Source organism: Lepidochelys kempii, chromosome 11, assembly GCF_965140265.1.
Source record: "Lepidochelys kempii isolate rLepKem1 chromosome 11, rLepKem1.hap2, whole genome shotgun sequence".
Classification (NCBI taxonomy): domain Eukaryota; kingdom Metazoa; phylum Chordata; order Testudines; family Cheloniidae; genus Lepidochelys; species Lepidochelys kempii.
Window position 1 is genome coordinate 44,998,463 of NC_133266.1, and position 22,780 is coordinate 45,021,242.

Sequence of the window (22,780 nt, forward strand, 5' to 3'; positions counted from 1 at the left end):
TACAGGGAAATGTGTGTACAGTTATTCATGTTGAGAGGTCTCTTACCTACTGCGGGTTTTGGTTCAGGAAGTGGGATAGCTGCTGGCTTAGGTTCTGGCACTTTAAACACACAATAACCAATAGGTTAGTATAAATATTTTATAACCTTATTTAAAAATAGAGAAAAATCATAAAGGAGAAGTGCAAAATGTTAGTGAAACTTTAAAACACAGACAATTAATAGAAGACCGGCTTTTTAATTTTATTTTTTTAACTTGCAAAATACACTGATGAAAGACAGCAGGGGCAAACACATATACAGCAAGATGCAGAGATCTCAATGGAAGAGAGTTGAATTCTTTAAGCACTGAAGAACTAAAGAGGAAATAAGACCCAGAAGAATGCAAAGAGGCTAAAAAAGGACACTTTTTATGGCTGAATGATATTAATGAATTAGTTTAGCCTACATAAAACGGTGTTTACTGATGGATGCAGTTTAGTTGCAGGAATAAGGAAAAGAGAACCACACATTTGGTACCTTTCTCTGGTTCAGGCTCAGGTTTCTCCTCTTTTTTTGTGACAGGTGGTATCTCAATTTTCTTCTTGGGAACTTCTGGCTCTTTAAAAATATTATTTTTATTTTGGAATATATGTTTAAATTCCTTGACTACCCAGATACATTAACTGAAGTAATTTTAATATAACTAGAGTGGTTTAATATGACATTAGAAATTTAGTCAAGTTCTGTATATGTGATTAAGATTTTCAGTTGACCTTAGGTTTAAGGTACATATATATTGTTAGCAATCACACTTAGATAAAACTAGAAACAGAAAACAGACAGTAGGACATGCAGTTACAAGACCATAACTGAAAGGATAAGTGGATCAACCATGGTTTATGCTTTGTTACTTTTTAGTTTACATTATAAAACATTTTAAAAGTTCTCTTTTACATAAAATGAAGACTCAGAAAGAGAAATAGCCACCAAGGTTCACAATTCCAATCTGGACCTAGATTTTCCCAAAATTTGGGTATATTTTTAGTAGAAACTTAAACTCAGCATATTACAGGCGTGGAGGACATTTACACAATTCTGATCTTGAATCCAGGTTTAGATACTAAGCCGAATAAATTGCTAATCAGAAGTAGGATTTCGGTTTGGGTCTCTCCATAATCAGAAGCAAATGAATGTGATCTTGACTTGTACCTTCAGGTTTCTTTTTCTTTTCTACTGGTTTAGGTTCTGGTTTAGTTTCTACTTTTGGTTCTTTCTCTGGTTTCGGTTTTTCCTCTTCAGGTGTTTTTCTAGGAACTTTGAAAGAGAAATAATTTCAGTTTTTAAAGCCCTATCTGGATGAAGATGATGGTAATTAAGATAAAGATTTAATAATTATCTGAACAGAGAATATATATATGAAACACCCAGCATATTGTACAGGAATATAGCTTTTATGTCATTATTATGGTTATTATCATAAAGGCAATTTTACATTGTCACTTGGAGCAAAAAAAAATGCTTTAATTTAAAGTGGTCCATCTGCTGGAAAATGTATATTTTAACATTCAGACTTAGAATAAAATTAGTTATTTAGATCATTTGAATTAAAAAGCCACTGAATTTACACAGAACTATAATCCAAGAATATTTTAGAACTCAATATAATAATGACGACTTGTAAGATCTTCAGTTTGAATAAATCTATACATCAAGTAAAACATCTGTTAATAATGAAATTACATATCAAGATAATTTTAGTCTTTCCCATAACAATGACATATTGGATCACAAATGTTTTATCAGTAACAGATAATTTATTTTTGGAGACATAAGAGAGAAGCTTTTAGGAATCCTTCATGACATTTCTGGTATTCTGAATATATAATAGATTCACCAACTGAAAGCCACACTACCAGTTAATTTTCAACATTTTTTGGTGAAGTACCTAAACTACCCTGTAAATGCTTACTGTACTTGATAATTTGAATTACGGTATTAATGCCAACATTTCTTGTGAGCACAAAAATGATGTATTATGAGTTATTTTTAAATGATGAATTAGAGTGGATAATTATGCACTAACACCTGAAATTACAAACGAATTTCAGGGCCAAAATGGTAGATTCTGGACCAAACTCCAATTTACTTCAAAAAGAGCAGGTTTGAGCTATTTTGTTGTTACCTTTTGCAAGGTAAATTGTATATCTTATAGATCATTTTTAGTCTACTCGTTTTTAGTCTACCATAAGTAAAAATATCTCTTATAATCATTACCTAAAGAGCTAGAGACTTTTAAAAAAGAATTATACATCTGAAATTCCACTTTGATTTCAGTTAATATAAAACAGCAGGAAAGATAATTCAGTGGAGCTATTGGTTCCCCTCTGTATAGCATGCTAAAAAGCAAATGAGTGCATTGGGAAAGCTCCAGTCTTTGCATGAAAGGAGTGGCCAGTGCTGCCTGCCCTTCTGAGACCATGGAATGACCCCAATATGAACTCTGCATGGTCAGATATTCACAGGACTGGAAAAGAGTGCCAGACTGGAATAGGAAATAATTGATCAGGCCAGCTTCCCTCCAACACAGTGGATATCCAAGCAGAAGTCCCATTGGGGAAGGCCAATCAGTCATTGGTTGCTAGGTAGCCACCCACAACATGGCTCCTGAATTAGTGCTACTGTCAAGATGGAGGGAATGGGGTCCAGAGAACAGCATGAAGAGGAAGAGTCTCCCAGGGGATGTCCTGATATTCTCAGTGTTTTGCTCTGCTTTCCCTATAGATCCTTTGGATCTACTGGATTTTCAACCTCTTCCTCCTGCATGCACCCACAAACTCCTTCACCAGGAAATGAGCCTCAGGCAGCATTTAGCTCATGTAATTTCTCATATAAGTTTCTCTGGGAGGGCATAATGCAGTCCTAGCGCAGTGTTCCTTTGGAATACTTAGGGAATGGATTTGTGTGCTTATATCATGACCAATTACTGTACCTTTTTTAAGAACAACTTCTTCCTTTGGTGGAGGGGTAACTTCAGGAAGTATTCTGCGGCCTTTCTTTTCAACTCCGGGCACTTAAAAGAACATCATTTCAAAATAAGTTCATAGCAGTAATAGCAGCCATCCAAATACACAAACCAAATGCTGCTTTACAATAGAACATTCAAAACAGAAGATAAAACAACTGAAATGGATGCAGATTGTTTTACTTAATCTTTTTTCCTGGAATATCTGTATATGCTTGTTTTATGGATCCAAGACTAGTAAGAGATTTTCACAAAAATAACAAAATAAATGTACGAGTCTGAGAAACCCACAAAAGCTAAGAAATTCAAAGTTAAGGGTTAAAGGTAAAATTCTTCTCTCTGTCAACACCGTGGATCTCATCCCTGATATTCTACACTCCCTACAGTTGCAGGTCCTACTTACCTATCTACCTGGACTGTCTGTCTATGGTATTTTTATAAGATGCCTGCCACCTTAATTTCTAAGCTCTGAATAAATTTAGGAGGAAGAAAAAGAGCCCAATTTTTTTTTCTCTCACGCTCTCTTGCAGAGATTTCACTTTTGGCACTGTACCTTTTAATTTCTGTTTCACTAACTTCTTCATTTTTGTGTAGTCCCCCTTTCTGAAATTAAATGCTATGGTGTTGGGCAGCTGTATGGTTTTCCCTGCCACAAGGATGTCAAATTTAATTATATTATGGTCACTATTACCAAGTGGTCCAGCTATATTCAGATCTTGGACCAGATCCTGTGCTCCACTTAGGACTAAGTCAAGAATTGCCTCTTCTCTTGTGGATTACAGGACTAGCTGCTCCAAGCAGCAGTCATTTAAGGTGTCAAGAAACTTTATCTCTGCATCCTGCACTGAGGTGACATGTACCCAGCCAATATAGGGATGTTGAAATCCCCCATTATTATTGATTTTTTTATTTTTATATCCTCTTTAATCTCCTTAAGCATTTCACAGTCATCATCATCATCCTGGTCAGTAATATATCACTATTTTTATTACCAGAGCATGGAATCACTATCCATAGAGATTCTATGGTACAGTTCGGTTCATTTAAGATTTTACTTCATTTGATTCTAACTTTATTTCCCATATAGTGCCACTCCCCCACCAGCACGACATGTTCAGTCCTTCTGATATATTTGTACCCTGGTATTACTGTGTTCCATTGATTATCTTCATTTCACCAAGTTTGTGTGATGCCTATTATCTCAATATTCTCATTTAATATGAGGCACTCTAGTTCATCCATCTTATTACTTAGACTTCTAGCATTTATACATAAGCACTTTAAAAACGTGTCACTTTTTAGCTGTCTGCCATTACATGACGTAATTTAATGGGACTCTTTTTCATTTGACTGTTTCTCATCAGATCCTACCCGCATTTTATCATCTTCCACCCTCTCCTCCTTACTAGGACATCTTCATTAAAAGATCCTCCCCTAAGGGATGTCTGTGTCTGAAACACATGCTCCTCTGCACCTGTTGGCTTTCCCCCAGCCCTTAGTTTAAAAACTGTTCTACGACCTTTTTAATTTTAAGTGCCAGCAATCTGGTTCCATTTTGGCTTAGGTGGAACCCATCCTTCCTGTATAGGCTCCCCCTTTCCCAAAAGTTTCCCCAGTTCCTAATAAATCTAAACCCTTCCTCCCTACCATTGTCTCATCCACGCATTGAGAACCTGCAGTTCTGCCTGTCTAACTGGCCCTGCGTGTGGAACTGGAAGCATTTCAGAGAATGCTACCATGGAGATCCTAGACTTCAATCTCTTACATAGTAGCCTAAATTTGGCCTCCAGAACCTCTCTCTTACCCTTCCCTATGTCGTTGTACCATGACCACCGGCTCCTCCCCAGCACTACACATAAGTCTATCTAGAAGTCTCAAGAGATCTGCAACCTTCACACCAGGCAGGCAAGTCATTGTACGGTTCTCCTGGTCATCGCAAACACAGCTATCTATGTTTCTTATTTATTTCAACTGCAGTAGAGCTTTATACCTCAAATAGAGTAGTGTGGATCCCCATAATTAATCCCACTTTAATATCCTTCCCTAACACAGCTATCTAGCACATCCACCAGCTCCTGAATTTCAGAGTGGGAAAGGAAGTTGCAATTAAATCTAGCAAAACGAAAGACATTGAACACAGAACAACAAAGACAGATGACATCTGGACAACATCTTCCAAACATTTAAAAGAGAAGTTCTTAGGAGCGTACTACAGAAGATGAATTTCAAGAACTACAATCTAGTGCCCACCAGAGACAGGAATGAGAAAATATGATTCCCCTCCCTCTCCGACCCGTATACTAGATACCTTTAGCAGGGGTGAGCTCCACTTTCTCTGGAGCCTCAACAGGTTTTTCAGGCACAACTTTCTTCCTTGGTGTGGGAGCTTTAAAGAAGACGACAGTTTGATTTTTACTACCTACATCCTTAGAATGAAACTAATTTAAAATGAGAAAAAGAAAAAATCCTTGTGCTAAAACCCACCAAACACCCCACCACCAAATAACTGATTAACACTAGCAACATAACAAAAGAAAACAATGGACACAAACTACAGAGTTCTTTCTAAGCAGCTGTTCCAAAGGTGTAATGGGATCTTTAATGACCACATTTGTATAACAGCTCCAGCAACATACTACCCTCGAGAACCATGGTGGGGATAAGAACATAAGAACAGCTATACTGGGTCAGACCAAAGGTCCGTCTAGCCCAGTATCCTGTCTTCTCACAGCAGCCAATGCCAGGTGCCCCAGAGGGAATGAACAGGACAGGTAATCACCAAGTGTCGCCCATTCCCAGCTTCTGGCAAACAGAGGCTAGGGACACCATCCCTGCCCATCCTGGCAAATAGCCATGGATGGACCTATTCTCCATGAATTTATCTAATTCTTTTTTGAATCCTGTTAGTGTCTTGGCCTTCACAACATCCTATGGCAGAGTTCCAGAGGTTGACTGTGTGTTCTGTGAAAAAATACTTCCTTTTGTTTGTTTTAAACCTGCTGCCTACTAATTTCCTTTGGTGACCCCTTTTTTTCAGTGTGAAATAATGTACAAATATGTTATCATATTGTGCTAAGATCTTTTTCAAAGATTAGAACAATTTAAAATAAAGCAACTTTTTCATAAATTTCTTCATTTTAACTGAAAACCACACAAACTGACTGGACAGATATTTCTGAAAGCTAATAACAGATAAACAATTAGTAAGGAACATCATTAGACTGAAAACAACAGAAACAAGCCCTGAGTTAGGCTAAAAGTAATATATTAAAAAGCCCACTTTTCAAGAGGAGCAAATTATAATTAAAATGCGTTATATTGAAGCATTCAGTAAAACTGTTAATACTGATTTCAGTAGCTTCTTATACCTTTCAGTTGAACTTTTTCCATCTTAAATTCCTCTTTTGGTGGAATAGGTACCCGTGGCTTTGGTTTTTCAGGAATCTTCTTTTCAGGTTCTGGCTCTTGAAATAATATTGTGGCAGATTTAGAATACGTCTACTATCATAAAGTCATATGAAGAACATATAATGTACCAAAACCTCCATTCTGCTTCCATGGCAAAACTCTCATTGATTTAAATGGAAGCATAAAAAGCCCTAAATAAATGTTTGTTGCTTGCACATAACGTGAATGTCCAGTATGAATTATAAAAGCACACTACTAACACGGGAACAAAAATACATGAGGAAAACTGAATAACGGGAAGACTATTATAATTAAATTACAATGAATTGAGAATTTAGAACATATTCACACATACAACAACACAAGGAGAAAAACTGGGACTTAATACAAATACAACATGGTTGTGGAGAACTATGAAGCAAGATGTGCACAATTTTGAAACGAAGGTGTGCATTTGACTATGGCTACTGTATATACCTTTGGCTGGTAAAACCTCTTCTACTACAGAGAGCTCTTCTTCTGCTGGAGAGAGCTCTTCTTCTGCTGGAGAGAGCTCTTCTATTTCTGAAATAGAAGCAGGTTCTGGTTCTTCAGGTTCAATCTTCATGGTGACTTCAGGGACTTTAGAGAATATTGACAACTAGTATAAGACTACCGTTTAAGACTTGGTCATATGAAGAATTATACAAATATCACAAAGATACATACGGCAGGAAAACTACTTCAACATACGCATTCACAGAGATACAGACACACGCACTTCAAACTAAGTACATGTACAATATTTGTTCCATGGTTAATTTGGCTGTTTATACATTTCTTTTTAAATTACTGGTGCATTCATGTCTTAGTGAATGATCTGTGTGGGAGGGAAGATTTTGATCTCTAAATAATCTGGGATTAGTTATGGCTCTCAGAAGAATTTTGGTGCACATTTCTGCTTCTGAGTAGCAGCCGTGTTAGTCTGTATCCACAAAAAGAAAAGGAGTACTTGTGGCACCTTAGAGACTAACAAATTTTAAATTTGTTAGTCTCTAAGGTGCCACAAGTACTCCTTTTCTTATTTCTGCTTCTGTATAGTGACAGTTTTATGTAACATTACATTGGCAGGTGATTTGTTGTTGTCGTCACTGGAAAAAAATGAAGAATTCTGAACTAGATAGGACACAAGAGCAAGAAATAACTTCATGTTTGCAAGACAAAGAAATAACAAAAATGAGAATTGGAATGCTGCCAGCATACAATGTTGTTAATGATAGTTTTTATGAATGGATAGATTGCATCTTTATTGGGGGGGACCTTCTTTCTTAGCCATCATTAAGAATGCTATTTCTTCAACAACAACTTCCTTAGGTACATTTGCCACTTGAAAAATATTTAGTAATTTTTATTATGACTGATATTTCACTGTGACAAATGCAACTATCACAGCTGATACAGAAAATGCACAGAACATGTTTACTTCAAATTGCACAGAGTACAATTTACAAATCTCATAACATATTTTGTTCTATCCTTTTTCTGTTAAATGCACTGCTCAAGAGAACAAGACAGATTCCTCTTCATGATGATGTCGATTATTACCATGTACCTGTAGATGGTGCAGGCTCTGGCATTTTAAGTACAGCAACAGATATTTTCTCTTCTGGGGCAGATTCCTTTGGCACATCAGGCACTTTAAAGGTATTAGTATCTTTTACTTGCATGAATATTAAGGATATGAACAAAACATTAAAAAGAACAATGAAACATAGGACACTGGGATATCAAACATTCAGATATTATAGTCTCTCTCTCTCTCTGTAACTAACACACACACACGTATAATTTACATGACAAAGATTCTTCTTTATGAAGATGTCAGTGATGACAGTACCTTTAGCAGGTGCAGGTTCTGTTTTTTTAGGCACAGCAACAGGTACTTTCTCTTCTGGGACAGCTTTCTTGGGCACCTCAGGCACTTTAAAGATATTAGTTCTGTTTACTTTTATGATTGTTAAAGATGTGTATGAAACATTAAGGAGAAATATTACACAAAAGTCATGGATATCAAAATGCATTTACGATGTAACATTCAAACACTGATTAGCTACTTACACAACAAACTTTCATACACACTACAGTTCACATGAAGATGACACTTTACATACCTCAGACAGCTGATAACAGACAGGAAAAAGTATGTTAAAATGCTGTTTGAGAAGAAGATGAAGAAGAAGAAGAAAAGGTTCTATTACTGATCTGTACCTTTTGCTGGCGGAGGTGCTGGTTTCTTCGGCACAGCAGTAGGTTTTGGTTTTTTAGGCACAGGTACTTTCTCTTCTGGGACAGCTTTCTTGGGCACCTCAGGCACTTTAAAGATATTGGGTCTGTTTACTTACATGACTATCAAGAATATGTACAAAACATGAAAGAGAATGATGAAACAGAGGACACTGAGACATTAATGATGGCCTCAATGTTCAGATACTATAGAGCCTCTCTCTCTCTCTCACACACACACACATTCTGTATCAATTACACAATGAGTACAAAGTCCATAACTGAAAAAAGGACAGGACACAATATATTAAAGAATGTTCAAGAAAAGAGGACAAAGATTCTTCCTCATGATGACGTCGACGATGACATGTACCTTTAGCTGGCAGAGGTGCTGGTTTCTTCCGCACACCGATAGGTTCTGTTTTTTTAGGCACAGGCACTTTTTCTTCTGGGACAGTTTCCCTGGGCGTCTCAGGCACTTTAAAGACAATATTTCTGTTTACTTTTATAATTGTTAAAGATGTGTACAAAACAGTAAGAAGAACAAATAAACAAAAGTCATGAATATCAAAATGTATTTAAGAAGCAACATTCAAATACTGATTAGTCACTTAACATAACACACACTTACACACAGTACAGTTCACATGATGAATACACTTTACATATCTCAGATAGCTGATCACAGAAAGGAAAAAAGGTGTTAAAATACTGTTCAAGAAGAAAAAAGTAGTAATACTGATCTATCTGTACTTTTAGCTGGTGGAGGTTCTGTTTTATTAGGCGCAGTAATCGGTTCTCTCTCTTCTGGGGCAGCTCTTTCCAGTATCTCAGGTATTTTAAAGATAATAGTTTGCTTTGTATTAGAGTATTCAACATATGTACAAAACATTAAGAACAATGAAACATAGAAGATGAGATATCAAAAACATTAGAGATTCAATATTCAAACTTTGATTAGTCACTCACACTCTGACACTCAGTATGATCTACTCAATGAGTACAATTTCCAAATCTCAGATTGGAGAAAATGTCAGTGTTAAAATTAATATGTTAACATAATGCTCAAGAAAATAAGACTAAGATTTTCTTCATGATGACATTGAGGATGACATGTACCTTTAGCTGGGGAAGGTTCTGGTTTTTTAGGCACAGCAATAGGCATTTTCTCTTCTGGGACAGTTTTCTTGGACACCTCAGGCACTTTAAAGATATGAGGATCTTTTACTTTTATGAATGTTAAAGTTGTGTATTTTGCAGAGAAGACAAACAATGAAACATAAAATATGGACATATCCAATACATTAATGAGGTCATGTTCAAACAAGGAGTCTCTCTTTCTTTCTCTCTCTCTCTGTCTCACACACACGGTACAACAAGGGTATCAAAGGCATTTTGTGAAAAAGCTGAACTGCATTTTTAATTATGATACCTCTGTCTGGGTATGAATTAAGGTACATCTACCCAGTCTATGCACAGCAGTACTCAGATTGGAAGGGACTGCTCAAATATCAATCGTGAAATCTGACCTTTATGCTGTAAATAAACTTTAGTTATCAGCATTCACTGCGCACTAATCTGTCTACACATTCCACATGGGAGTGGGGGAATAGAGGACATTCTACACTCCCTTATTTCTGCCCTTTCTTTCTATTCCTTCTATATCTATCTCTGTCTCATTCTTTTCTTGTCTTTGGATGTCTCCTCTTTTCTTCCCACTGCATTTCCTTCCCTGTATAAACTTCCAGTTTCATTGCTATCTGTTAGACTTCACTATCACCCTTTCCTCATTACATCCATTAAAATGAAAATTGCTACATTAATGTGTCATCATTATGCTTTAGAATTAATGCCGAGAGACTTCAACTGTGTATGTGTGTGTGCAGAGGGAGCAGGAGAGGAGAAGGAGTTAATACCTCTCAGATACATTGCTTCAGGCTATCAGCAGACTCACAAAGAGAGCACAGCAGAAGTTAAGGGCATGTCTACATTTCCCTGCAGTTTGGACTAGGGGGAGTGGGTCGCAGTGCAGACCAAAGTGCTGCACTGTAACTCCCCTGTGTGGACACTGCAGACGTGGACTTAAAAGTCTTGAGTTCACATAGTGCAAACTCAGGACCTTTAAGTTTGCGCCTGCAGCTTCAATACCGGGGAGTTACAGCTCAGAACTTTGGTACATACTTCTACTCTTATCCCCTAGTCTGAACTGTGGGGCAGTGTAGACACACCCTTAAACTGAGTTCAAATTTGGCAAGTTTTTCTCATAACAATATTTTCACTTTTTAAAAACACAAAATCTTAGATTCTGGGCAATCTGAATACGTGAAGCAGACCAGAAAAATATTTCCTGTGACCAGATACAGTAAATGGAGCATGTATTTGACACCCCAGCCGTACAATTCAAACAAGTAGAATTTTCAAATCTCCGGTGGCAGAAAATGGACAGGAAAAAGTATGTGAAAAGTAATGATGGTCAAGAAAATGAGACAAAGATTTTTGATGACCTGTACCTTTCGCTGGCGGAAGTTCTGTTTTTAGAGGGACTTCCTCTTCTGGGACAGTTGTCTCAGGCATCTCAGGTACTTTAAAGATATTAGTTTGTTTCATTTTACAGTTATCAAAATGTGTGCAAAACATTAAGAAGAATGAAACACAGAAGACAGAGATATTAAAAACATTGATGATGCAATATTCAGGCTTTGATTACTCATTCACACTCTTATACTAAGCACTGTTTGTTCAGTGAGTACACTTTACAGATCTCAGATAGGAAAAAGTGGACTAGACAAAAATGTTAAGATAAAGCTAAAGAAAATAAGACAAAGATTCTTCTTTAAGATGATATCCATGATAACATGTACCTCTAGCTGGTGGAGGTTCTGGTATTTTTGGTACAGCAACAGGTACTTTCTCTTCTGGGACAGCTTTCTTGGGCACCTCAGGCACTTTAAAGATATTAGTAACTTTTACTTTTATGAACGTCAAAGTTGTTTATAAAACAATAAGATGAATAATGAAACAAAACAAGGATGTATTCAAGACATTAACAAGTTCATATTCAAACCACATTTAGTCTCTCTCTCTCTTTCTCTCTCTCTCGCATACACACACACGCACACAGAGCATAGCAAGGGTATCAAACACATTGTGTGAGGAAGCTAAATTCCATTTTTATTTCTGATCCCTATGTCAAGGTACAAATGTAAGAATTTAGGCCTCTCTCTACACAATGGGTAACTCCCAAATGGAGGATGAACACAGATCAGTCATGGAATCTGACCTTTATGTCGTAACTAAATTCTTAATTATAATTATTCAGAGTTTTTTCAGTACTCTGTATTTACATTCAGAATCACATGGGGGAAAATAAACTCCCCTTTAGGATTATCACTATTTCTACCCTTTGTTTCTATTCTGTTCATGTCCCTCTACCATTGTTTTGGTGAGACTCCTCTTTTCTTCCACCTGTAATTCCTTTCCTGCATTGCCTTCCCTATTCATTGGGCTTCCCTCTCACCCCATTCCTCATTTCATCTGCTACAATGACCCCTGATTAAATAATTAATTATTTTATTAAATAGCTACCATTGGGTTTTGGTCTTAATGCTCAAGTCAATGGAGGATAGGGAGGACAGAGTTGTTTACATCTCTCTGATCTATTACTTTAGACTGCCAGCAGACTCAGAAAGACAGCACTGCATTAGTTTACATTGGGTTCAGATTTAGAAAGTTTTCTGCACAATCATAAGGTTTTTTAAAAATATCAGGCCTTGAGTGTTTTGAATATGTAAACAATCGTGACAAAAAATATCAAATGGCTAGATATATTCAGTGGACTGGATGTTTGACACCCCTGGATTACATCTCACACACTGAGTAGAATCAACAAATCTCAGATATTAGAAAATGGACTGGACAGTCAGCTAAAAATTAGGTTTACGAGGACAAGACTAATGCTCTTCCTTATGACGATATCGCTGAGCACTTGTACCTTTGGCTGGTGGAGGTTCTGTTTTTTTAGGTACAGCAACTGGTACTTTCTCTTCTGGGACCCCTTTCCTGGGCACCTCAGGCACTTTAAAGATATTAGTGTCTATTATTTGTATGAATTTCAAAGATATGTTTGAAATTTTAAGAACATTAAGGAAACATAAAACTCAGGGACATCAAAAACATCGATGATGTCAGATCTAAGCATCAATTTCTCTTTCATTTCCTCCATGAAATTTCCCCTGTGCATTGGTCTTCTTCTGGAGCTCTGTGCGTGGCTGAATTTCATCCTCTTTCTATTCCCACCCCCAACACATACCACAGCTTACACAACAAGAACAATTTACATATCTCATAGCAGAAAGAGAACTGTATGTTCAAACAGTACTCCAGAAAATAAGAAAGATTATTTATGATTTCATCAGTGATGACATGTACCTTTAGCTGGTGGAGGTTCCGGTTTCTCAGGCTCTTCAACTGGTACTTTGTCTTCAATAACAACTTCCTTTGGCACCTCAGGCACTTTAAAATATTAATATTAATACCTTTCACTATGAGAAATTTCACAAATACGTTCAAAGTATTAAGAACAGAAAAACATAAAACACAGAGAGCTCAACAATGTTAAAGAACCTACCATATTCCACAATCAGTTTGTCTCACTTACATATAATAAGTAGGTTTTACAAATCTCAGCCAACAGCAAGAGACCAGAGAAAGGTCTTTGCTGTTGTCTTTAAATAATGTTCAGAAGAAAAAGACTATGATTTCCTGCTATTGTTTTTTTTCCCCATAATGACAGTACCTTTAGCTGGTGGAGGTTCTGGTTTTTTAGGCACTGCAACTGGTATTTTCTCCTCTGGAACCACTTTCTTTGGTACCTCAGGCACTTTAAAAATATTAATTTATTTTTCTGTTAAGAATGTCAAGTATACATACAAAGAGTTAAGAACAGAAAAGCTGCAATAAGAACACGAAACAGCATCAATGATGCCTGGCTTAAAAGTCTGATCTTACAGTACACATAGTACATGTTACACTACTTTACTCCACTGTTGAATGAGAATGATTTAAGTATAAAGAGGAGATGAGAATTCCCCCAAAACAAAAGGTAGAAAATTGCAGATTACAGTGGGGAAAAAGATGGCTCAAAATTAATATTTAAAAAGTTACAACAGAAGGAACAAGATAAATTCTTTCCATGATTTTATCATTGACAACGTGTACCTTTAGCTGGTGGAGCTTCTGGTTTTTTAGGCACAGCAACTGGCACTTTTTTCTCTTCGGGGACAGCTTTCTTGGGCACCTCAGGCACTTTAAAGAAAGAATATTTGTTTTGGTTATTATAAGGAATTTTACAGATACATATAAAATGTTAAAATTAAGAAAACACAAATTATGGAGATCATCAACGAAGCCATCAGTTTGACACACATTTATTGGCATTATCCTCCCTTCCACTAATATAAGCATTTTTCTCTGTTATACCCTGTACTCTTCAGTACTTGCTGGATTTTCTTCTCTTTCTTGGTTAAATTATTCTGTCATTTTAGATTGCCATTTGGCTATGGCTGACATTGTCCATTCCACATATCTGCCCTTTCCCCCTAACATTTCTTATCTCCACAACTTCTTTCCATCCACACATTGTGGGCCTCATCCTACCCCGACTGAAGCCACTTGGGCCTCGGTCATTCAGCATGTGCCTTGAGATTCTTTAAATCCTCTTTTGATCTGACCCTCTACTTAACATCAGAATTTCAGAAACAGTCGTCAGAGTCTTCCTGGAAACTTCTAATGTTTCTAATGCCTCAAGTTCCACCCTCTTGCCTATTTTGTTCAGCAAATATCCTTAACAACCATTAACACTGATGAGAGGTTTTTTTAAACAACAAAGAGATTAGAGCCCTCAAATGAATAGGTTTCTCACAATAAAAAATAAATAAGGCATGGTGATGCTTACTTAACATATAACATTTGCAAGAACATGGCAAAGGTCATTTTCTTCCCCACCCCCTGTTGTTTTAGCTGTGATGAGATGTACCTTTGGCTGGCGGAGCTTCTGGTTTTTTAGGCACAGCAATGGGTACTTTCTCTTTTGGGACTTCCTTGGGCATCTCAGGCACTTTAAAGAAACAGCATTACTTTCTGTTACATTTCAAAATTTCCAGGGTATGCAAATTATTACGAACAAAAAGAGCAATCATAAAAGCATATCAGGAACATTAGCAGTGTCAAAGAGTGATTTGTTATACACATATGCAGCGTGTTACTTCTATTTAAGAAATCTTTAAATGAGAAAGAAAAAAAAAACCCAGCAACCATTAATTTCCAAGAGAAGAAGATATTTTTTCTTTATAACATCCCCACTGTTAATATGTACCTTTAGCTGGTGGAGGTTCTGGCTTTTTAGCAACTGGTATTTTCTCTTCTGGGACAGCTTTCTTGGGCACCTCAGGCACTTTAAAGATATTAGTGTCTTTTACTTTTACGAATTCCAAAGATACATATAAAATATTGTGAACAGAAAAGTAACAAAAAACAAGTGGACATGAAAGAACATTAAAGATGCTAAATATAAATACCAGTTGTTAACACAAACATTCTGTACAAATTACAAAGAGATGTTTTCATCACAAAATTTTCATTGGCCCATCATTCTTCTCGCCAAGGCCTGGTTGCCAGAGCTATTCACAGGAACTTCAGTTGTTCTTAGTTAGCCAGTTCGTGGCACACCATCCAAATTGGCAACTCCAGAGACTCTCAATTGACTGGAGGAATCATAGCAACTGGCCCAAGGGTCTTCTGTTGCTCCCATGCAAATCAATAACCAAATATCCACTAATATCAATATGAGCATTATCAAATGGGAACTTTGCAATATTATGATCTGCTGGTTGTGGATGGATTTGATGGACCTTGTGAAGGTATTTACAATGACTGTTGTTGGGGTACCATTAAAAACAACTAAATAGCAAATCCGTAAAATTGAGGCACCCCTTGAAATACAACACAGGAAAATTTGTAATGAAGTTTTTGAGTTATGAGTCACAAACAAAACTGGACTCTAGATGAAAAAGGCCTTTGAAAATACATGTTTAAAAAAAGATAAGAAATGCTGACATTAAAGAATCATTGTGTTTTCCATAACTCCCCCGACTTAATAGATTAAGTTCAGGGGACGATAACATACATGTTCTGACATGATACTGAAATATAAAAATGAAGAATTGTTAAATGGTAAGATTAAAAGATTTATTTGCTATATTAGAATGATTTGTAATTAAGGATAGTGAATGAGTATAGATAAGATGACAAACACTTAGCACAACACCTTGCTTGTCATAAATGGGGTTTTGCCAATTACTGTTTTACATAGAATTTCTGATTTGTTTAAAATGATATTATTGCTGGCACAATAAATAAAATGTTTTGTTGGAAGATATAAATCAGAGGTACACAAACATGCAATGATAAATAAAAACATCCTTCTTCTGGTAAGGCTAGGAACAGGGTGACACAGAACCACATGACCTAGAAATTACAAAACCAGCAGAAAAAATGCAGAAGTTGGGTAATTGAAGCTTGGGCATGAGTAACATATGATTTACATAAAAAAATAAAGGGTTTATGTGGTAAAAGCCAATTGGATAAAGGTTAAATAATCTGGAATGTGGAAATGTATAAAAAAAACTCAAGGGAACAAGCTTGAAATTGGAGAAACACTGGACCAGAAACTGAAAAACAGGAATGAATGACGAGACCAGGAGATCAGCGGAGGTGACAACCATGATGGAAGGGGAAGAACTTCCTAGTGCTCCGGAATGTGGTAACTTGGGCCACTACTAATTCTGTCTTGTCTGTTATTGTCTGGCATAAACATATGTTCAGACACTATAAGTGACAATAATTCTATCTAAAATTGTACAAATAAAGGAAAAAAATTGATTAAGCCTAAACTGACTTGTGACTCAGTTTCCCTATTTAAGCCCCAGTAGCTGTGATATTCATTTGGTGGGAGTATTTGCACTGTAAGGATTGCCTAGGTGTGGGCTTAGCTTATTTTTTATTGTTTATGGTATTTAATACAATTTCATCCCTTTCTTTTTCAGCCAGTTGTCTGACATCCTTTTTTATGTCTTGGGAATGGGAGTTATGCTTGCATATCTAGGGGAGAAGAAACTGGCAAATGAAAAGACTTTAATGACTATATGATGAGAAAAAAAAGAAAGAACAGGACAGGACAAACTTCAGGAAAAAATAATGATTACAGGAGAAAAAGAAAAGGTTATTTTTCTTCATGATTTCATTTATGATGCTTTATACCTTTAGCTGGTGGAGCTTCTGGCTTTTTTGGTACAGCAACAGGTACTTTCTCTTCTGGGACAGCTTTCTTGGGCACCTCAGGCACTTTAAAGATATTCATTTATTTTAATTTAGGAATTTAGAAATTCCAAAGACATATGCAAACAATTAAGAATAGTAAAGAAATATAAGAAAGGGACATACATAACATGAATGATGCCAAATCCTGACGACAGTTTGACACACAGAATTTACAAATTACCAAATGATTACAATTTATGAATAAAGTCCTAGACAAAGAAGATTTTTTTTCTCAGCAAAACAAGACTCTTTATAAAAACTGCAATTTTATCAGTTAACATATACCTTTCGCTGGTGGAGGTTCTGGTTTTTTAGGCACAGCAAGGGGTTCTGGTTTTTTAGGCACAGCAATTTGCACTTTTTCTTCTGGGACATCTTTCTTAGACACCTCAGGCACTTTAAAGATATTAGGTGGTTTTAAGAATTTATAACATATAAGGAACAGAGATGCAACATAAAACAAAGAGACAAACTGGTAAAACAAGCAAGGAGCAATTAGAACCAACACAATGACTGAACATATTGAACATGAATTAAACCATGTGCATTAATAATTGTATTTTTCTGGAATTCATTCCTTTGTAAATTCCTTGAAGAGGTGATGTACCTTTGGCTGGTGGAGATTCCTCTTTTCTAGGAATAGCAGCAGAAACTTTTTCTTCTGGGGGAATTTCCTCATAAACCTCAGGTACTTTAAAGATATTAGTTTTCTTTTAGAAGTTTCATAATTACTTACAACATCTTAGAACAAAAAGACAACATGACAAACAACAAATGTAAGGCCCTATCTTGCAGTGGGATTCACAAAGCTGCTCTCTACTGCTTTGCAGAAGTAGGCCAATTGCCAGTAGGTTACCCCATGAAACAAAGTCTACTGTCTGGCTATACCAAAAGAAGGACAGGAGACACCTGATATGGATTAAATCAGGCTTTACTATACTGTACTATACATTACTATATAGATTTCTGGGACTACCTGGCAGATAAAGGGAACAGTGCAGGTAAATCCATGTTTATTCCAAATAACTACCTGGGGCTTATTTTCCATCCAGGTCCCCCAGCCAACCCATGCCTTGCACCTTACCATCCACCCTCCCTTGTAGGAGGGTTAAGGTGGCCTATAAGAAAGAGGGCTTGGCTCCCTGCCATACCAATCATAGGAGTCCCCAACTCCCCTCCCCCTTTCTGATCCTTTATCCAGCACCTCCTTTTAAGTCCTTTACCAGGCCATTTATTTGGTTACTGGATGCCTTCCCTATGGAGTACCTGCACTGGACATCTGCCCCACACTTACAAAATAAGTGGTGACATATAGCCTATCACTTTTTCTCCTCACCAGAAAAGGTCCTCATTGACACCCGCTGTGGAAAAGGCAAAAAAACCTCCCTCCACCACAGCCAACATGGTGGTGAGGGAAAAAATCCTTCCCCCTCCCCCCAAAAAGGAGCTACTAGTGCAATGGCCACAGCAGGGTTTATATCAGACAGAACATTAATTACACATTAAAAGAGGTTAGAAAACAATAAATGAAGAGATTTTTCTGTCCTGGAAATTCCAGTCAAAGGTTCATGTACCTTTAAAAGGTGGAGCTTCTTCTCTGGGTGCAGCAATATGTACTTTCTTTTTGGGGACAGCTTTCTTTGGCATCTCAGGCACTTTAAAGATATTAGTTTGTTTAGGAATTTTAAAAATATCTATATAGAGAATTAAGAAACAAAATACACAGCTTTTATAAAATAACAAAAAGCTAATAGAACAAAAACCTAAATGAATGATATTAAACTATGAAGAATAGTGACTCAAATTTTCTGGAATTCACTGCTTTATAAATTCCAATGAAGAGTTGATGTACCCTTAGCTGGCAGAGCTTCTCCTTTCCTTGGGACAACTCTAGGTACTTTTTCTTGGGGGACAGTTCTTTCAGGAACCTCAGGCACTTAAAGATATTAGTTTTCCTTTAGACAATTCAAAATTCTTACAAAATCCTTAGACAAAAGCCAAACACAAACTACAAACTATGAACAAAAACAATACTAACAAAACACAATATTATCCAAGGTTCCTAGTATTCTGTAATACTGGAATTTTATTGTTGCAGAATCATAGAACCATAGGACAGGAGGGGACCTCGAGAGGTCATCTAGTCCAGTTCTCTGCACTCATGGCAGGACTAAATATTATCTAGACCATCCCTGAGAGGTGTTTGTCTAACCTGCTCTTAAAAAACTCCAGTGATAGATTCCACAACCTCCCTAGGCGATTTATTCCAGTGCTTAATCACCCTGACAGTTAGGAAGTTTTTCCTAATGTCCAACCTAAACTGCCCTTGCTGCAATTTAAGCCAATTGCTTCTTGTCCTGTCCTCTGACATTAAGGGGAACAATTTTTCTCCCTCCTCCTTGTCACAATCTTTTATGTACTTGAAAACTGTTATCATGTCTCCTCTCAGTCTTCTCTTCTCCAGACTAAACAAACCCAGTTTTTTCAATCTTTCCTCATAGGTCATGTTTTCTAGACCTTTAATCATTTTTGTTGCTCTTCTCTGGACTTTCTCCAATTTATCCACATCCTTCCTGAAATGTGGTGCCCAGAATTGGACACAATACTCCAACTGAGGCCTAATCAGTGTGGAGTAGAGCAGAAGAATTACTTCTTGTGTTTTGCTTACAACACTCCTGCTAATACATACCAGAATGATGTTCACTTTTTTTTTACAGCCGTGTTACATTGTTGACTCATATTTAGCTTGTCATGCTCTATAACCCCCAGATCCCTTTCCGCAGTCCTCCTTCCTAGGCATTCATTTCCCATTTTGTATGTGTGCAACTGATTGTTCTTTCCTAAGTGGAGTACTTTGCATTTGTCCTTATTGAATTTCATCCTTTTTTTTTTCCAGACCATCTCTCCAGTTTGTCCACATCATTTTGAATTATAGTCCTATCCTCCAAAGCACTTGGAACCCCTCACAGCTTGGTATTGTCCTCAAACTTTATAAGTGTACCTACTCTCTCTGCCATTATTCAAGTCATTGATGAAGGTATTGAATAGAGTCGGACCCAGCACAGATCCTAGGATACCACTCAATATGCCCTTCCAGCTTGACTGTGAATACTGATAACTACTCTCTAGGAACAGTTTTCCAACCAGTTATGCACCCACTTTCAAATATGTTACGATTACAGAATTTGTTTTTTTAGGTCTGACCCTGTATTACTCATTCATACAAAGCATAAGGGTTTGCGGCAAAAATCAATTATACCAGAGAATGAACTTGTTGCAGTAGCTTGTACCTCAGAATTGTATCACTATAGAGTCTACCTCTAAGCCAGTGCAGTAAACTGGGGCCTGGGATATCTCACACTGAACATTAAATCAACTTTAAAAGAGGCTAAAACAGAATATGGTGAAGATATCTTTTCTTTCATTAAAATTTCAGTCTGAGCTCATGTACCTGTAATTGGTGGAGCTTCTTCTTTAGGTATGGCAGCAGGTATTTTCTTTTGCTGAACAGCTTTCTTTGGCACTGCAGGCACTTTAAAGATATTAGTTTCTTTTAAGAATTTATAAAATACAAAATGTAAAGAACAGAAGGGCAATGGAAGACACAGATGGACAAGACAATCAAGGAGAAGTTAGAACGAACACATGAATTATTTGCATGAAACCTGATACGGATCATGAGGATGAGTAACAAAGGTACTGGAGCTCTTTGCTTTATGAATTGCTTGAAGATGTGATATACCTTTAGTTGGTGGAACTTCCTGTTTTGTAGGAGCAACAGGAACTTTTTCTTCAGGGAGAATGTCTTCATAAACTTCAGGCTCTTTAAAGATATTAGTTCATTTTAGACATTTCAAAAATATTTGCAAAACAAAGATTAGAAAGACAATTTATAATGCAAACTTACAGACTTGTAAAGCAACATAATTCTCTGAACACATGCATAAATTAAGGAGACATCGTCAATTTAAATGGCACACTTCTATCTGAATTTTTTTTACCTACTGTTGCTGCAATACCTATTAAGATTACTAAAAAAAGTGTGTGTGAGTGTGTGTTTGTGTGTGTGTGTGTGTGTGTATATAAGGTTATAGGGTGTATATATATTCCTCTGCTTTTCCAGTTATTTTAGTTTTTATATTGGACAGCACTCTTGTATAGTCAATTTCACAGTTTCTCCTGTGTATTCAGTTATGCCCAATAAAGCACAGAGCACTACTCAAGACAGCATTTAAGCTGCACCTACTCAAGTCCCATCAAAGTTAAAAATTGCATAAATGCTTTCCTGAATCAGAACCTGAGCCTATTTCTTTGTGGGTCTTTCCCAGAAAGTAACATGGCAGAGAAGAAGATTTTAAAAATAGAAAAATATGATTGGAAACAAAACGGCATAGAGACTCAAGAGTGGTGATGGGGATGTATTGAAAATAATTGTAAATCATTTTTCTTTAAATTTAAATTTGACAATGTCCTTCTAATTATATTGAAAATAGACTGCACTATGAAGCTGATTGACTAATTCTCTGTATTTCATTGCTTTATAACTTTAGTGAAGAGTTGATGTACCTTCATATGGAGGAGCTTCCTCTTTTCTAGGAATAACAGTAGGTACTTTTTCTTCAGGGACAACTCTTTCAGGAACCTCAGGCACTTTAAAGATATTAGCTTTCTTTTAAAACTCTCAAAATTATTTGCAAATAATTTTGAAATAAAAACCCAACATAAACAAAGACAACAAAGAATAACTAATAAAAAAAGTACTGCCAAAGTCTCCAGTACGCTGCAGTTCTGTAGGAACTGATATTATTCAATTACAGAATTAATACCACAGATTTAAATGACTTGAAGATTTTTAAAATATTTGCTTTCATTTTGTGCGGTCCCATATGGAATAGATTCCATTCACTCTTTTCCATTTGCCCTCCTTTCTTCCCAAGATACAAGGGACTACCTTGAATTATTTCACCTTGATATCTGTGGCACAACCAGTTTTAAATAAATATTGAAATGCCTTCTTTACAAATATTGTGTATAAGTTATTCTCTAACATTTTCAATTTAAACAAAATTCACTTATATATTTCTAGAACTAAAAAGTTGGGGGCCTAATATACTTCTAGCACTAAAAAGTTGGGGACCCCTTCCCCCTTAATTTTAAGACAGTAAAGTTCAGTTACTTTCCAGTTCACTTGCGTCATGTAAGTGAAGTGTTTTGACTCAGAATTTCTTACTCCTCATTACAGAATCTAAGGTGCTGCAGGATACTAGGGACCTTGGCTATATCACAAAGAACATGAATTGCACTTTAAAGGATGTTAGTTAGGAGTGAGATAAAGATGAAGTCTTTCCATAAAATTCCAGTCAAAGGTTCCTCTACCTTTCATTGGTGGAACTTGTATTTCAGGAGTAGGAGTGGGTAGTTTTTCTTCAGGGACAGCTCTCTTGGGTACAGCAGGCACTTTAAAGACATTTTTTAACTTTTAGAACTTTTAAAGTTACTTAGAGGAAGTCAGAAAAAAGAAGAACAAAACCCAGAAAGACACGCTTGTAAAACAAGCGAGAATTAAATGCTTCTTGCAGGACATTCATGCTAATGAAGATATGAGAGAACCATAGGTCTGTTAACTATAGTTTTCATGTACCTTTAGCTGGTGGAGGCTCCTTCCTTTTAGGAACAGCCACAGTTACTTTCTCTTCCTGTACAGCTCTCTTATGTACTTCAGGCACTTTAA

General features: G+C 36.6%; 1 protein-coding gene across 1 annotated transcript in view; it reads right to left on the bottom strand.

The window, feature by feature from the left end:
* The window catches only part of TTN (titin), a 468,699-nt gene that overhangs the window by 114,769 nt on the left and 331,150 nt on the right, over window positions 1-22,780 (bottom strand). The window contains exons 178-206 of the mRNA XM_073306908.1: window positions 22,691-22,774; window positions 22,426-22,506; window positions 21,616-21,699; window positions 20,792-20,872; window positions 20,501-20,599; window positions 18,902-18,985; window positions 18,624-18,743; window positions 17,657-17,740; window positions 17,335-17,445; window positions 16,990-17,073; window positions 15,047-15,124; window positions 14,708-14,788; window positions 13,891-13,977; window positions 13,469-13,552; window positions 13,102-13,185; window positions 12,665-12,748; window positions 11,535-11,618; window positions 9,793-9,876; window positions 9,047-9,151; window positions 8,659-8,763; window positions 8,288-8,371; window positions 8,003-8,110; window positions 6,889-7,032; window positions 6,372-6,467; window positions 5,312-5,389; window positions 2,971-3,051; window positions 1,191-1,295; window positions 519-599; window positions 47-100 (exon numbers count right to left, since the gene is read on the bottom strand). Coding sequence (XP_073163009.1) covers window positions 47-100; window positions 519-599; window positions 1,191-1,295; window positions 2,971-3,051; window positions 5,312-5,389; window positions 6,372-6,467; window positions 6,889-7,032; window positions 8,003-8,110; window positions 8,288-8,371; window positions 8,659-8,763; window positions 9,047-9,151; window positions 9,793-9,876; window positions 11,535-11,618; window positions 12,665-12,748; window positions 13,102-13,185; window positions 13,469-13,552; window positions 13,891-13,977; window positions 14,708-14,788; window positions 15,047-15,124; window positions 16,990-17,073; window positions 17,335-17,445; window positions 17,657-17,740; window positions 18,624-18,743; window positions 18,902-18,985; window positions 20,501-20,599; window positions 20,792-20,872; window positions 21,616-21,699; window positions 22,426-22,506; window positions 22,691-22,774 — 2,619 coding nt within the window. The remainder of the gene's footprint in view (window positions 1-46; window positions 101-518; window positions 600-1,190; window positions 1,296-2,970; window positions 3,052-5,311; window positions 5,390-6,371; window positions 6,468-6,888; window positions 7,033-8,002; window positions 8,111-8,287; window positions 8,372-8,658; window positions 8,764-9,046; window positions 9,152-9,792; window positions 9,877-11,534; window positions 11,619-12,664; window positions 12,749-13,101; window positions 13,186-13,468; window positions 13,553-13,890; window positions 13,978-14,707; window positions 14,789-15,046; window positions 15,125-16,989; window positions 17,074-17,334; window positions 17,446-17,656; window positions 17,741-18,623; window positions 18,744-18,901; window positions 18,986-20,500; window positions 20,600-20,791; window positions 20,873-21,615; window positions 21,700-22,425; window positions 22,507-22,690; window positions 22,775-22,780) is intronic.